At 40.7% G+C, this 14,671-nt stretch overlaps 1 protein-coding gene across 1 annotated transcript in view; it reads left to right on the top strand.

Moving 5' to 3' along the window:
• timm50 (translocase of inner mitochondrial membrane 50 homolog (S. cerevisiae)) overlaps window positions 1-14,671 on the top strand; it is a 155,105-nt gene that overhangs the window by 92,640 nt on the left and 47,794 nt on the right. The window contains exons 4-6 of the mRNA XM_073029385.1: window positions 4,890-4,948; window positions 6,415-6,534; window positions 13,720-13,824. Of these exons, the coding sequence (XP_072885486.1) occupies window positions 4,890-4,948; window positions 6,415-6,534; window positions 13,720-13,824 (284 nt within the window). The remainder of the gene's footprint in view (window positions 1-4,889; window positions 4,949-6,414; window positions 6,535-13,719; window positions 13,825-14,671) is intronic.

Below are 14,671 nucleotides of genomic sequence, written 5' to 3' on the forward strand. Positions count from 1 at the left end.
AAGGGGATGGGAGAACACACATCAATCCTCATTGCCAGGTTAGCAGTGCAAAGAAAACTAAACAATTTAGTAACAGCTTCTTCAGAATCAGAAACAGATTTACCTTCAGGACATATGTCTACAAAATTTATTGTTTCGTGCTAAAGGTACAACGTAGGACATAAAAATCACTTTGAGCTACAAAAATAATTTGTGCAAAAGAGGAATAACAAAGTAGTGTGAAATCTGACGACAGAAGGGAAAGATTTGTTCTTAGAATGTTGTCTGTGGTGCTTCAGGCTCACGTGCCTCCTCCCTTTTGGTGAAAGTGCAAAGATGACTTGTCTTGAATGGTGAGGATTCTTAATGGTGGATGCCGCCTTCTTGAGGAACCACACGTTGAAGATGCTTTCGGTGCTTGTGATGGAACTGGCTAGGTTTACAACCCTCTGCAGCTTCTTCTGAACATGCATATTACAGCCTCCATACCAGGCAGTGATGCAATCAATCAGAATACTGTCCAAATTTGCAAGGGTGTCTGATGACATACCAAATCTTTTCAAACTGTTAATGAAATAGAGCTACTGTCATGCTTTCTTTGTAACTGCATCAATGTGTTGAGCCCAAGATAATTCTCTGATTGTTGACTTTTTCACTGCTGACTCCTCAGTGAGGACTGATGTGTGTTTCCAGACTTCTCCGTCCTGAAGTCTGCGCAATCAGTCCCTTGGGCTTGGTGATATTGAGTGCGAGGTTGCTGCTGCAACATCACTTAATCGATCACATTCCTGTATGCCTCTTAGATGCCATCTGATATCCTTCCAAAAACAGCGGTGTCAACAGTAAATTCATAGATGGTATTTTAGCTGTGCCTAGCCACACCATCATGAGTAGAGCAGTAAGCTAAGCATGCATCTTTGAAGTGTGCCTGTGTTGATTGTCAGTGCTGAGGTGATGTTTTTACTGATCCACACTGACTATAGTCAGGGATCCAGTCACAGAGGGAGGTTCAGAGACCCAGGTTTTGAAGCTTGTTGATCAGCACTGATGGGATGATGGTGTTTAATGCTGAGCTGTAATTGAAAAACAGCAGTCTAATGTATGCTTTGTTGTTGTCTGGGTTCTCCAAAGCCTAGCGGAGAAGCAGTGAGATTGTGTCTGTTGTAGACTCATTGTGGCGTTAGGCAAATTGCAGCGTGTCTTGCTTCTTGCTCAGGCAGAAGTTATTTCTGTCCATGACCAACCACTCAAAGCCCTTCATTACAGTAGATATGAGTACTACCAAGAGATACGACTGTTGATTTGCTAAGATTTGCTAAGGCTACTGGGGAGACTTTAAACTGGAATGGTTGGGGGGGGGTGGGAATCAATTTGAAGAGACTAGGGGAGAGGAGATTAGTTCACAAATAGAGAAAGCTAGTAGACAGTGTGTGAGGGAGGATAGGCAGGTGATAGAGAAGGGGAGTGCTCAGACCAAAGATGTAGGGGAGAAGGAAGAAAAAGATAATAAAGTTGATCGCATCGTTAGGGATAAACAGAGAGGAAGAGGTGGAAAGTTTCTTAAATGCATCTGTTTTAATGCTAGGAGCTTTGTAAGAAAGGTGGATGAGCTGAGAGCATGGATTGATACCTGGAAATATGATGTAGCTATTAGTGAACCATGATTGGCAATTAAATATTCCTGGATTTCATTGCTTCAGGTGTGATAGAATCGGAGGGGCAAGAGGAGGAGGTGTTGCATTGCTTGTCCGAGAAAATATTACAGCGGTGCTCTGGCAGGATAGATTAGAGGGCTCATCTAGGGAGACCATTTGGGTGGAATTGAGGAATGGGAAAGGTGTAGTAACACTTATAGGGGTGTATTATAGACCACTCTACTGGGGAGCGAGAATTGGAGGAGCAAGTTTGTAAGGAGATAGCAGATATTTGTAGTAAGCACAAGGTTGTGATTGTGGGAGATTTTAATTTTCCACACATAGACTGGGACGCCCATTCTGTAAAAGGGCTGGATGGTTTGGAGTTTGTAAAATATGTGCAGGATAGTTTTTTGCTGCAATACATAGAGGTACCAACTAAAGAAGGGGCAGTATTGGATCTCCTGTTAGGGAATGAGATAGGTCAGGTGACAGAGGTATGTGTTGGGGAGCACTTTGGGTCCAGTGATCACAATACCATTAGTTTCAATATAATTATGGAGAAGGATAGGACTGGACCCAGGGTTGAGATTTTTGATTGGAGAAAGGCTAACTTTGAGGAGATGCGAAAAGACTTAGAAGGAGTGGATTGGGACAATTTGTTTTATGGGAAGGATGTAATAGAGAAATGGAGGTCATTTAAAAGTGAAATTTTGAGGGTACAGAATCTTTATCTTCCTGTTAGGTTGAGAGGAAAGATTAAAAGTTTGAGAGCGCCATGGTTTTCAAGGGATATTGGAAACTTGGTTCGGAAAAAGAGGGAGATCTATAATAAATATAGGCAGCATGGAGTAAATGAGGTGCTCAAGGAATGTAAAGAATGTAAAAAGAATCTTAAGAAAGAAATTAGAAAAGCTAAAAGAAGATACGAGGTTGCTTTGGCAAGTAAGGTGAAAATAAATCCAAAGGGTTTCTACAGTTATATTAATAGCAAAAGGATAGTGAGGGATAAAATTGGTCCCTTATAGAATCAGAGTGGACAGCTATGTGTGGAGCCGAAAGAGATAGGGGAGATTTTGAACAATTTCTTTTCTTTGGTATTAACTAAGGAGAAGGATATTGAATTGTGTAAGGTAAGGGAAACAAGTAGGGAAGTTATGGAAACTATGACAATTAAAGAGGAGGAAGTACTGGCATTTTTAAGGAATATAAAAGTGGATAAATCTCCAGGTCCTGACAGGATATTCCCTAGGACCTTGAGGGAAGTTGGTGTAGAAATAGCAGGTGCTCTGACAGAAATATTTCAAATGTCATTAGAAACGGGGATGGCACCAGAGGATTGGCATATTGCTCATGTGATTCTATTGTTTAAAAAGGGTTCTAAGAGTAAACCTAGCAATTATAGGCCTGTCAGTTTGATGTCAGTGGTGGGTAATTTAATGGAAAGTATTCTTGGAGATGGTATATATAATTATCTGGATAGACAGGGTCTGATTAAGAATAGTCAGCATGGATTTGTGCGTGGAAGGTCATGTTTGACAAATCTTATTGAATTTTTTGAAGCGGTTACGAGGAAAGTTGACAAGGGTAAAGCAGTGGATGTTGTCTACATGGACTTCAGTAAGGCTTTTGACAAGGTTCCGCACTGAAGGTTAGTTAGGAAGGTTCAATCGTTAGGTATTAATATTGAAGTAGTAAAATGGATTCAACAGTGGCTAGATGGGAGATGCCAGAAAGTAGTGGTGGATAACTGTTTGTCAGGTTAGAGACTAGTAGTGTGCCTCAGGGATATGTATTGGGTCCAATGTTGTTTGTCATATACATTAATGATCTGGATGATGGGATGGTAAATTGGATTAGTAAGTATGCAGATGATACTAAGATAGGTGGCATTGTGGATAATGAAGTAGGTTTTCAAAGCTTGCAGAGAGATTTAGGCCAGTTAGAAGAGTGGGCTGAACGATGGCAGATGAAGTTTAATGCTGATAAGTGTGAGGTGATACATTTTGGTAGGAATAATCCAAATAGGACATACATCATAAATGGTAGGGCATTGAAGAATGCAGTAGAACAGAGTGATCTAGGGATAATGGTGCATAGTTCCCTGAAGGTGGAATCTCATGTGGATAGGGTGGTGAAGAAAGCCTTTAGTATGCTGGCCTTTATAAATCAGAGCTTTGAGTATAGGAGTTGGGATGTAATGTTAAAATTGTACAAGGTATTGGTAAGGCCAAATTTGGAGTATTCTGGTCACCAAATTATAGGAAAGATATCAACAAAATAGAGAGAGTACAGAGAAGATTTACTAGAATGTTACCTGGGTTTCAGCACCTAAGTTACAGGGAAAGGCTGAACAAGTCAGGTCTTTATTCTTTGGAGCGTAGAAGGTTGAGGGGGGATTTGATAGAGGTATTTAAAATAATGAGGGGGATAGATCGAGTTGACGTGAATAGGCTTTTTCCATTGAGAGTAGGGGAGATTCAAACAAGAGAACATGATTTGAGAGTTAGGGGGCAAAGGTTTAAGGGTAACACCAGGGGGAATTTCTTTACTCAGAGAGTGGTAGCTGTGTGGAATGAGCTTCCAGTAGAAGTGGAGGTTCGGTATTGTCATTTAAAGTAAAATTGGATAGGTATATGGACAGGAAAGGAATAGAGGGTTATGGGCTGAGTACGGGCCAGTGGGACTAGGTGAGTGTAAGCGTCGGCACAGACTAGAAGGGCCGAGATGGCCTGTTTCCGTGCTGTAATTGTTATATGGTTATATTGATGCTTCTGTTCTTGTCTGCAACCGACCGCGGCAGTAAGAGGCTGAGGGTATCAGCCCTATACTGCAAATCTGAGGTCATATGTCAGTGAGAAATCTGATTCTGATTTTAATAAAGTTCAGTTTATTTTTAATTATGTGTACCTTTATATCCAGGATTAAATGTATTATTTTCCCAAAGTACCAAACAATTGCTTTTGACTGTCACATATACTGACGTACAGTGAACAACTTTGTTTTTCATATCATCCGTACAGATCATTTCATTACAACAGTGCATTGAGGTTATACAAGGGAAAACATAAAAAAATGCAAAATAAAGAGTTATGATTACAGAGAAAGTGCAGTACAGGCAGAGACAATAAGGCACAAGGCCATAACAAGATAGAACATGAATTCAAGAGTCCATTTTATTATGCTAGGGAACCATTCAGTTGTCTTAAACAGCGACATAGAAACTGGCCTTGAGTGGTGATACATGATTTCAGGTTTTGCTGTTGTGTCTTACAGATCCTCCTGTTGTACAGCAGTTACGAAGAACATATCGCTACTTCAAAGATTACAGACAGGTGGGTGATTAACAATATTCAAGAGATCCTTGTCCAATCAAGCAGAACAGGGTACAACGACTATAGGTGTAGTTCATGGTATATGCATGACCAGATTCCTTATAAGTCAACAAAAATTGCAGGTCATGATCCACAAATTTGTGATCGGGTTTTGTGTGGCTTCAATTTGAGTACTTTTAGGCTTTGCTTTAACACTTTGCCACGTGAAAAATGGACATCTGGGATCAAAAGAAATAGGAGGATTAGGCCATATGTCCTAATTAACCTGCACTGAAACTCAACAGGTTCTCCACATCTAGTTGTTCCTCCCTAATCCATATATACCACGATTTCCCTAAAGTTCTTTTGTCTGAATTTGAATATACTTGGTGACTGAACACCCGCAGGCCACTGGGGTAGAGAATCACAAGGGTTTGTAATCTGCTGGAGTGGAAAGGAACACCAGACTTTCAAATTCTGCTCCTGTTTATCACTACATCCTAAAACCTCAACATTCAAGGCACCTCTCCTCCTTTTTGTGTCCACGAAGCTCCATCTTTAGCAAGCCTTTCACTAAAGCTTTCTCCCTCCTTTTAGATTAGGGAGATAAATTGTGCAGTTAATGTTTGTGCAAAGTCAATTATGCTCTCCTGTTAAAAATAAAGACCTGTACTGGACATAACCTCCTAATTCATAACTGATTAGTATAATTGCCAACTACGATGGAAGCTGTTGAAAGTATTTGAGCTTCATGACTGCTGCATTACCTGTTCCAGAGATTACAACATTGAAACAAACTACTCTGATAATAAACATGAGGTTCTGCAGACACAGAAATCCAAAGCAGCACACACAAAATGATGGAGGAGCTGAGCAGGTCAGGCAGCATCTATGAAAGTGAATAAACAGTGGATTTTTTGGGCTAAGACCCTTAATCAGGATTTCTGATAATATTGCTTTCTTGATGTCAGACCGGCAAAGCTGCATTAAATTTTGTGTGAAATCAAATTGTTCACTTGTGCAGCTATGCTGAAAGCTGGCTTTCTAAGCCAGCGAAATAGCAGCCGCTCCAACTGAATGTGAACAGCTGTCTCTAGAGGCAGAGAGCAAAGCCAGCTGACTGGGTGGTGTTCTTGACACACAACTGCAATAAATGGGTTATTAAGAGTACTTGTGTTACCGTCAGTGGATGTTAAGGTTCTGCTGTGGTGGGTTGTCCTGTGGTACACGTCAAGGTTCAGGTGTGTAGTAATCCCCTGACAGCTGGAAGCTGACTCAAGCAGCAGATCTGTGAATGCAACAATAGAAAACTAGTGGCATTGAGGTTGTCATCAATAGATGGGAGGGATGTTCTGAAAAGAAACTTTCTTTCCCCTGCCTCTTCAGACTGATCAAAGTATTGTATTTTACAAATTTGCCCTTGTAACATAAGCTGTTGCACGTTTCTTTGATCGTGCCCTTTTTCTTTCATTTCTTTTTTTCCCCAGATGATAATTGAGCCCACCAGTCAGAAGCTGCTGCCAGACCCCCTTAAAGAGCCATATTACCAGCCACCATATACTCTTGTGTTAGAACTAACAGATGTGTTACTGCACCCAGAATGGTCGGTAAGTCTCTCAGCAACTGATGTGCAACACCTCCAGGCATCGGCTGTAGAAAGGGGAAGAAAAATCAGGAGGAATTTTCTTTTTAAATTTTAACTTTCATTTAAATGAAAGTTCCATTATGCGAAATTTGAAAAGAGTTTTTAAAAATCCTTTGACTTACTTTACTTTGACTGACTTTAAAGTCCTTTGTATCACTTATCTTGCTCAACCTAATGATGTTCCAAACCATTTCATTGACTTTGCATATACTTTTGGTATTTAGGGAAAGATTTTCCTTTCCTAAGAAAATCTACAGGGTGTATGGTAGCACATTGGTTACTAAACTAGTATCCAGAAGCCTGGACTAAGTTACAGAAAGAACAAATTGAAACTGTAACCATGAGGTAAGATTGGCTAAGCCAAGGTTCATTGAAACACAGAAGGCGGCATTGAGGTTTAATTGGGCATTATAAACATATCAAGTGCCTATATAGAATAAATTGTTTCCTTTAGCAGAGGGGTCAAAAACATGGCAGTGTAGGTTTAAAACAATTGGTAGAAATAGTAGGAGAAGAGGTAAATATTTCTTATCCATTGAACCACGGTAGTCTGGAACTTGCTACCTGAGAGAGTGATAGGAACAAAATTCCTTGCTGCATTTAAAATATATTTGGATTTTACTGCAAGCTCAACGGGCTGTAAGGCTGCGGACTTAGTGCTCGAAACATATGTTTAGGTTGGATAGTCTTGACTGACTCAGACACAATGGACTGAATGGCCTTCTATTTCAGTTTTATGATTTCTGTAACTAGATCTGGAAACCTTCCATATGAACATATGGAATAGGAATAAGCCTTGTAGTCTGTCAAGATTGCATCATCATTCACTGAGATAATAGCATTTTGATCTGGTCTCCATTTTCATGCTTGTTTTCTTTAGCCGCCATTACCCCAGTAGACGAGGATTATAGTCTCTCAGGTAGAGAGTTCTAACCATACTGACATTCTTTCTCATCTCTGAACTGGGTGTCATGGTACTGTAGTGGTTAGCACGATGCTATTACAGCTCAGATCATTGGAGTTCTGAGTTCAGTTCCAGCATCCTCTGTAAGGAGTCTCTGTATGTCCTCCCTCTGGAACGTGGAATGTGTGGGTTTTTCCTGGGTGCTCCGGCTTCCTTCCACAGTCCAAAAATGTAGGTAAGTTAATTGGTCATTGTAAATTGTCCCATTATTATAACAGGGTTAAATCAAGGTTATTGGAGGTTGCTGGAGTGGTGCAGCTCGAAGGGTCGGAAGGGCTTCCTCCATGCTATATCTCTAAATCAGCCTTTCTCAACCTCTAAGCCCTAAAGGAACCCTTGAAGGAATTTTCAAGTTTCATGAAACCCCTGCGTAAAAATTATTATATCTACAGTTCATGGTACATTAGCGTGATCAGTGAGTTGTATGCATAAACATCCAAAAATAATTGTCGATGCTCTTTTGAATAGATAATTTATTTTTAGCCAACCTCCCTTGCAATCCAAGAATCTTGTCACTTGAAGTCAAAACATTTTCTCCAGGGTCTTGCAGAGACTTGTTCAAATGATTTATATGATGGAAAATGTCTGCCAAGTAGACTAATTTCTGCAGCCATTCTGTATCTTCAAAGCACTCAGCAGAATCTGGCATGTTACTGTTTTGGAAGTACCCCTGCAGTTCACCTTTTAGCTGAAACTCCCTGTTGAGAACTCTTCCTCTGCTAAGCCACCGGATTTCTGTATGCAGTAGGAGATTGCTCCAGGTTTTCACACAGCTTTTTTTAAAAAACATTCTCGAGTGAGTTGATCTTCGTTTAATAAAGTTAACCATTTTTGTAGCATCATCCAGAACTTTTTTCATTTCATCTCCAAGAGTTTTTGACATCAGCAAAAATCTCTGCGAAGAAAGCAGTGTGTTGTGACAGTGTCAGGATTTTCTAACAAGAGAAGCAAAACCTCACATAGAGTCGATCATTGATGGGACACCATCAGAACAGATGCCAGCACAGTTCCTCCAAGACAGATCTTTTGTTTCCAGATATGAAGCAAAACCTTAAATATATCTTGGCCTTTGCTTGGGCAGCTCTTTGCAACAGAAAAAGGTTTCTTGAATTTCATCATCATTTACAAATGCTACAACATGACATTTCTTGGTGAAATCTGTTGACTCATCAACCTGGATAGAGAAGGAACACACACAAAATGCTGGTGGAACGCAGCAGGCCAGGCAGCATCTATAGGGAGAAGCACTGTCGACGTTTCGGGCTGAGACCCTTCGTCAGGACTAACTGAAAGGAAAGATAGTATGAGATTTAAAAGTAGGAGGGGGAGGGGGAAATGCATTTCAAATCTTTTCAAATCAACTTTCAACTCTCTTACAATCTTTCCTTTCAGTTAGTCCTGATGAAGGGTCTCGGCCCGAAACGTCGACAGTGCTTCTCCCTATAGATGCAGCCTGGCCTGCTGTGTTCCACCAGCATCTTGTGTGTGTTGCTTGAATTTCCAGCATCTGCAGATTTCCTCGTGTTTGCTGGATAGAGATGATGTTGATTTTCAGTTTGTCACACAAAACCTCTTCAGCATCATGTGACATGTCACCGATACGTCGACTTACCGTACTCTTCGAGAGTGAAACCTTCTCAGTTTCTCGTTCTGCATCTTGTCTTAACATAGAGGCTAATAAAATATCAAAAAGATGGCATAATAAATAACTAAATGAGAAAACTACAAAAAATGTTAAAAGTTCACAGTACAATTCACTTCTAACCTACACAATTCACCTTTTGCAGCGTTTGCAACAACAGCATGGCTGCAGGCCAGTAGCTGAGTTGCACGTAAAAATCCTTCTTTAGAATGCTAGAATTTCCTGTCAATTTTCTACTACATTCGTAGAGTTTGTTCGCTCCCATAAACCAGTCAGTGGCACATAAGGGGAAGTTGGTGGAGCTAGTTCAGGAGGAGAGTCTGAAGTCACAGCCCAAGTTGAGTGAGTCCATTCAATGCTCGGAAAACGCACTTCATGCTACTCATCAGTCTAAATACATTAATTGATTAATTAAATAGTCTGAAACTATGTCCCCCTACTTTCAGTTTCCAATATCATCTCAATATCTACCTTGTTGAGCTCCAGTGCTTACAACCAACTCGCTCATTAGTTCTTCGTAGGGGAACTGAAAGCCTTTTCATTCCAAGAATCAATGAAGAAAGCCTCGAGATCTGTCTCTAATCCAATTGCAACTCTTCTTAAAAAATACTGAAACTTTATGCAATACTCCAGATATGATCTGATTCTATAAGACCCTAAGCCATTGTTGCAAGACTTGCAAACTGAATACTCCACTCCTTTTTAGCATCTGAGGAATTTAATATTAAATAAATTTGAGAATGAAGAGTGAGTATCATTATAGAAGCCATGTATCTACTGGATTGTTAAAAAAAGCCCACCCAAGTTCTTCAGGGAGGAAATCTGCATCCTTCTCTGGCTTGACACTATACCCAAACAAATAAGTTGATCCTAGACTGTCCTTTGAAGTATCCTGGTAAGCCACAAGTATTTGGAGATTAGTGGTAAATGCTGCTCTTGAATGCAGTCAGTAAGTGAATAAAAATAAACAAAGGCTGGGCAGTAATCTTTTCCATTTCTTCTATTTCACAGCCTGAAGGTATTGTTCATTTATTTATTTATTGAGATGTGGCATGGAGTAGACCCTCCAGGCCCTCCAAGCCACATCACCAAGCAGCCCCTGATTTAATCCTGGCCTAATCACAAGACTAATTAACCTACCAAGTCTTTGGACTGTGGGAGGAAACTGGAGCACCCAGAGGAAACCAACACATGGGGCTCCTTACAGGCAGCGGCAGGAATTGAACCCCGTCACCTGTACTGTAAAGCTTTGTGCTAATCACTACACTACTGTGCCACCCTATGATTGTCATCCTCTCCCATCCTGCTTCTTCCTAAGTATTAATTCTTTGTGTGTTATCTCTTCACTAGATAGTGGCATGATAGTGTAGTGGTTAGCATGGCACTTTACAGTTCAATTCCTGCCACTGCCTGTAAGGAGTTTGTACGTTCTCCCCGTGGCTGCGTTGGTTTCCTCCGGGTGCTCTGGTTTCCTCCCACAGTCCAAAGACGTACCGGTCAGTAGGTCATTGTGAATTGTCCTGTGATCAGGCTAGGGTTAAATCAGGAATTGCTGGATGGTACGGCTCGAAGGGCCAGAAGGGCCTATTCCGCTTTGTACCACAATAAACAAACCAATAAAGAAAGAAACCATCTCTTCATTACAGGGAATATCAGTGTTGAGGATGTTTCCATCCTCTTCCAAATTCAGAGAGCAAAACGGTGACGAGTAATAACTTTGTTCTTTCACACTGGATTACAGAAGTACCGAGACCAATTGCTGTGTCTCTGCTGTTGGCCTGTATTGAGCCTGGAATCAGTTGACTTCAAAGACTGTGGAGTGGCTATTCCTTGTTTCACTGTGCCCAAGTGTTTCATTGTATCTGTGGAAACCCACACCTGTTGAGTGGGCAGTCTGGTGTAACCTGAGCACCTGAATATGGAGCAGGTGGCTGCAAAGAGTGAGGACTCCCCATATGCTGTTTTTTTTTCAGATGGGAGGAACTGCAGTGATATTTATTACAGTTACTTTTTAACAATGTGCACCTATAATGAAAGCAATTGACCTTAGGCAAGGTGATGAGAACTTTTATTATTTAATATTCTTGGAAGTACTGCCTTATTGTGTCATCTTTGAGTTTGCAGATTCTAAAAGTTGTGGGTATAGAATGAGAAATGTGGGTTCTCTCCCTTTCTGGTGACATGAACAGATTGCATTAGATGATGCAAATAGAGTTCAGATTAAATCTCTTCAGCCATCTTCAAAGTGCTGAGTTATACAGTCTTCCTGCATGTCAAACGTTAAATATAGAATAAGGAGCAAAAATATCTCAGCATGATTCCAGTGCGTCATAGATTATACTTCCATTATCAGACCACTGAACATCCTCTACATAGCACCATCCAGAGACAGAGAAGCAGTTTCAGCGACAGGTTACTATTGATGCAATGCTCCTCAGACAGGATGAAGAGGTCAATACTCCCCAATGCCATTAGGCTTTACAATTCTACCGCCAGGACTTAAGAACTTTTTAAAAGCTATTATTAATGCTTTTTGAGATGGTGATTTAGATGCATATCATATTTTTTTTACTGAGTTAAGTATTGTATGTAATTAGTTCTGCTACAACAAGTGTATGGGACATTGGAAAAAAAAAGTTGAATTTCCCCATGGGGATGAATAAAGTATCTATCTATCTATCTTTCTATCTATCACTGTGAGGCTTTATAATGGAGTAAGAACACTAGGGTGTTGCTGTGATACCGTAATGAAGACAATTCCACTAATTATGTGATGTTGAGGCGCTAAAAAAGCACTCGTGAGACCACACGGAGTAGTGTGTGCAGTTTTGGCTTCTTATTTTAGAAATTATATACTGACATTGGAGAGGGTTCAGAGAAGTTACACGAGAATTATTCCAGGAATGAAAGGGTTACTGTATGAGGAACGTCTGGCAGCTCTTGGGCTGCATTCCCTGGAGTTTAGAGATTGGGGGGGGATCTCATAGAAACATTCCAAATGTTTGAAGGCCTGAACAGGTTAGATATGGCTAAGTTATTTCCCATGGTAGGGGAGTCTAGGACAAGAGGGTACGACTCCAGGATTCTTGGAGTGCAACATCAAGTACACGTTAAACAAATACGCGCACAGGCGTCTTCGCTCTGTGGAAACGGAACAAAGACCATCATCCTCGACCTCGAGGGATAGCCACAATGACGATGATTCCACGGCGTGTCTCAATAAATAAATAAACAAACAAGCTAACCCCAATTTAACCCTAACCTAACCATGGGACAATTTACAATGACCAGTTAACCTACCTGGTACACCTTTGGATTGTGGGAAGAAACCAGAACACCCAGGGAAGACCCACGCATTTGGGGAGGACGTACAGAGATTCCTTCCAGAGGATGCAGGAATTGAACTCCGAACTCTGACGCCCCAAGCTGTAATAGCGTCACGCTAACCACAACATTACCGTTGTTCAGAACCATTCATTGTTTCTGGATCTGACCACTATCGGGTGGCTCATGCAGAAAAAAAAGAATTAAGCTATCATGGAATCAAGTGTGACTGAATTGTAAGCTCTGAAAGAAAGTGACCAACTGGTGCCTGTTGTCAAGGCCGCGCATCAAGTACATTGAGACATTGACATTTATGAGTCTGCATCTTGGTTTGTAGAAGATGACATAATTTTCAGCAAAGAATTATACCATGAAATGTATAATTTTTTGTGCTGAATCATATGGTTATAAGTATTCAAAGGGAAACAACATTTATTAATGTTCATCACAGCCAAGCAAATAATTATGCAGAGGTTTCTCTTTGTAATGGGAAAGCTGGTAGACAATTGGCCTATTGGCAACAATATTGACATAAATGACTCTGCAAAGATAATCAGTTTTAGTAATAAACACAAGAAATTCTGCACGTGATGGGAATCCAAAGCAACATACACACAAAATGGTGAAAGGACTCAGCATCTATGGAAATGAACAAACAGTCGATGTTTTGGGGTGACATCCTTCTTCAGGACTGGAAAGGAAGAGGGAAGATGCCAGAATGAAAAAAGGTGGGGGGAGAGGAAGGAGGATAATTAGAAGACGATTGGTGAGGCCAGGTGGGTAGGAAAGATAATGGGCTGGAAGGAAGGAATGTGATAGGAGAGGAGATTGGACCAAAGGAGAAAGTGAAGGAGGAGGGGCACTGGGGGGGGGGGGTGATAGGCAGGTGAGGAGAGCAGGTAAGAGGCCAGAGTGGGGAATGGGAGAAGAGGGGCCTCACCAGTGTCGAGGATTCTGCATCAGGAGTACCAGATACAATAGATGACCCCACTAGATTCATGGGTGAAGTGTAGGCTCACCTGGAAGGACTGTGGAGCAATTTTAGTAATGTTTCTTTTAGGTTGAGGGATAATTATAGACCACATCATCAACAGAACTCCCAACATTTCTTCAATATAGTGCCAGTAGATTTCTTAGTTTGCTGAATATGGGATCCTGGCCTCAATGTTTCTAAACTATAGTGTTTTAATTGTCTCACTCTTTTTCTTTCCTTCAAGTTAGTCACAGGATGGCGATTTAAGAAGAGGCCAGGTATTGACTACCTTTTTCAACAATTGGCACCACTGTATGAAATAGTTATCTTCACCACAGAAACGGGAATGGTGAGTTTATCATGTACTTTTGGATTCACAACATGTGATTAATAATCCTTCATACTACCTTTCACTTCTGATTAACTTATCTCTTTTTTAACCTTATGCTTTGCTTAAGACAGTGACTAACTGTACAAAGTGTAAGTGAGCAGGATCAGTTCCAGATTCAATTTCAATGAAGATCTGGAGGAGGAAATTAGCTATTAAATAAATAAATATTTGATGGTTGGATTTTAGAATTTGGGGTAGGATTCTTATCGAGGGGTTGTAAATGATGCATAAAAAGCCATTGTGGTTGAAGTTGGGGAAGAAGGTTTGCAGGGAGGCACCTAGATCAAGGTAATATTGGGAGGGCTGAAAAATTATATTCAATATAGTTGTGTGAAATGTACTGCCAGCGACGGTGGTGGAGATGGATATAATAGGGTCTTTTAAGAGACTCTTAGATAGGTACGTGGAGCTTAGAAAAATAGAGGGCTATGTGGTAGGGAAATTCTAGGCAGCTTCTACAGTAGGTTACATGGTCAGCACAACATTGTGGGACGAAGGGCCTATAATGTGCTGTAAATTTCTAAGTTCTATGGGAAAGTGAAAGGTAATGTATTTGTGCAAGCAAACTACAATAATGCATATTTAAAGTAAGTCACTCAGAAGTGAAGAGCAACATCAGGACAAAGTATATCCATTGATCCCTGAAGAGAGCAGGGTTAGTATCTTAAGAGTTTTCAGAAGCCATTTGAGATATTTTATTGCCAGAAGCAAAGCATTCTAGCACAGGGAGCTCAGCTTAAACTTGATAAAGCATAAGATAGCCCACAGCTGGAGGACACACCATATAGTGAGCAATTTCAAGTTC

Source organism: Hemitrygon akajei, chromosome 25 (genome assembly GCF_048418815.1).
Source record: "Hemitrygon akajei chromosome 25, sHemAka1.3, whole genome shotgun sequence".
Taxonomy (NCBI): Eukaryota; Metazoa; Chordata; class Chondrichthyes; order Myliobatiformes; family Dasyatidae; genus Hemitrygon; species Hemitrygon akajei.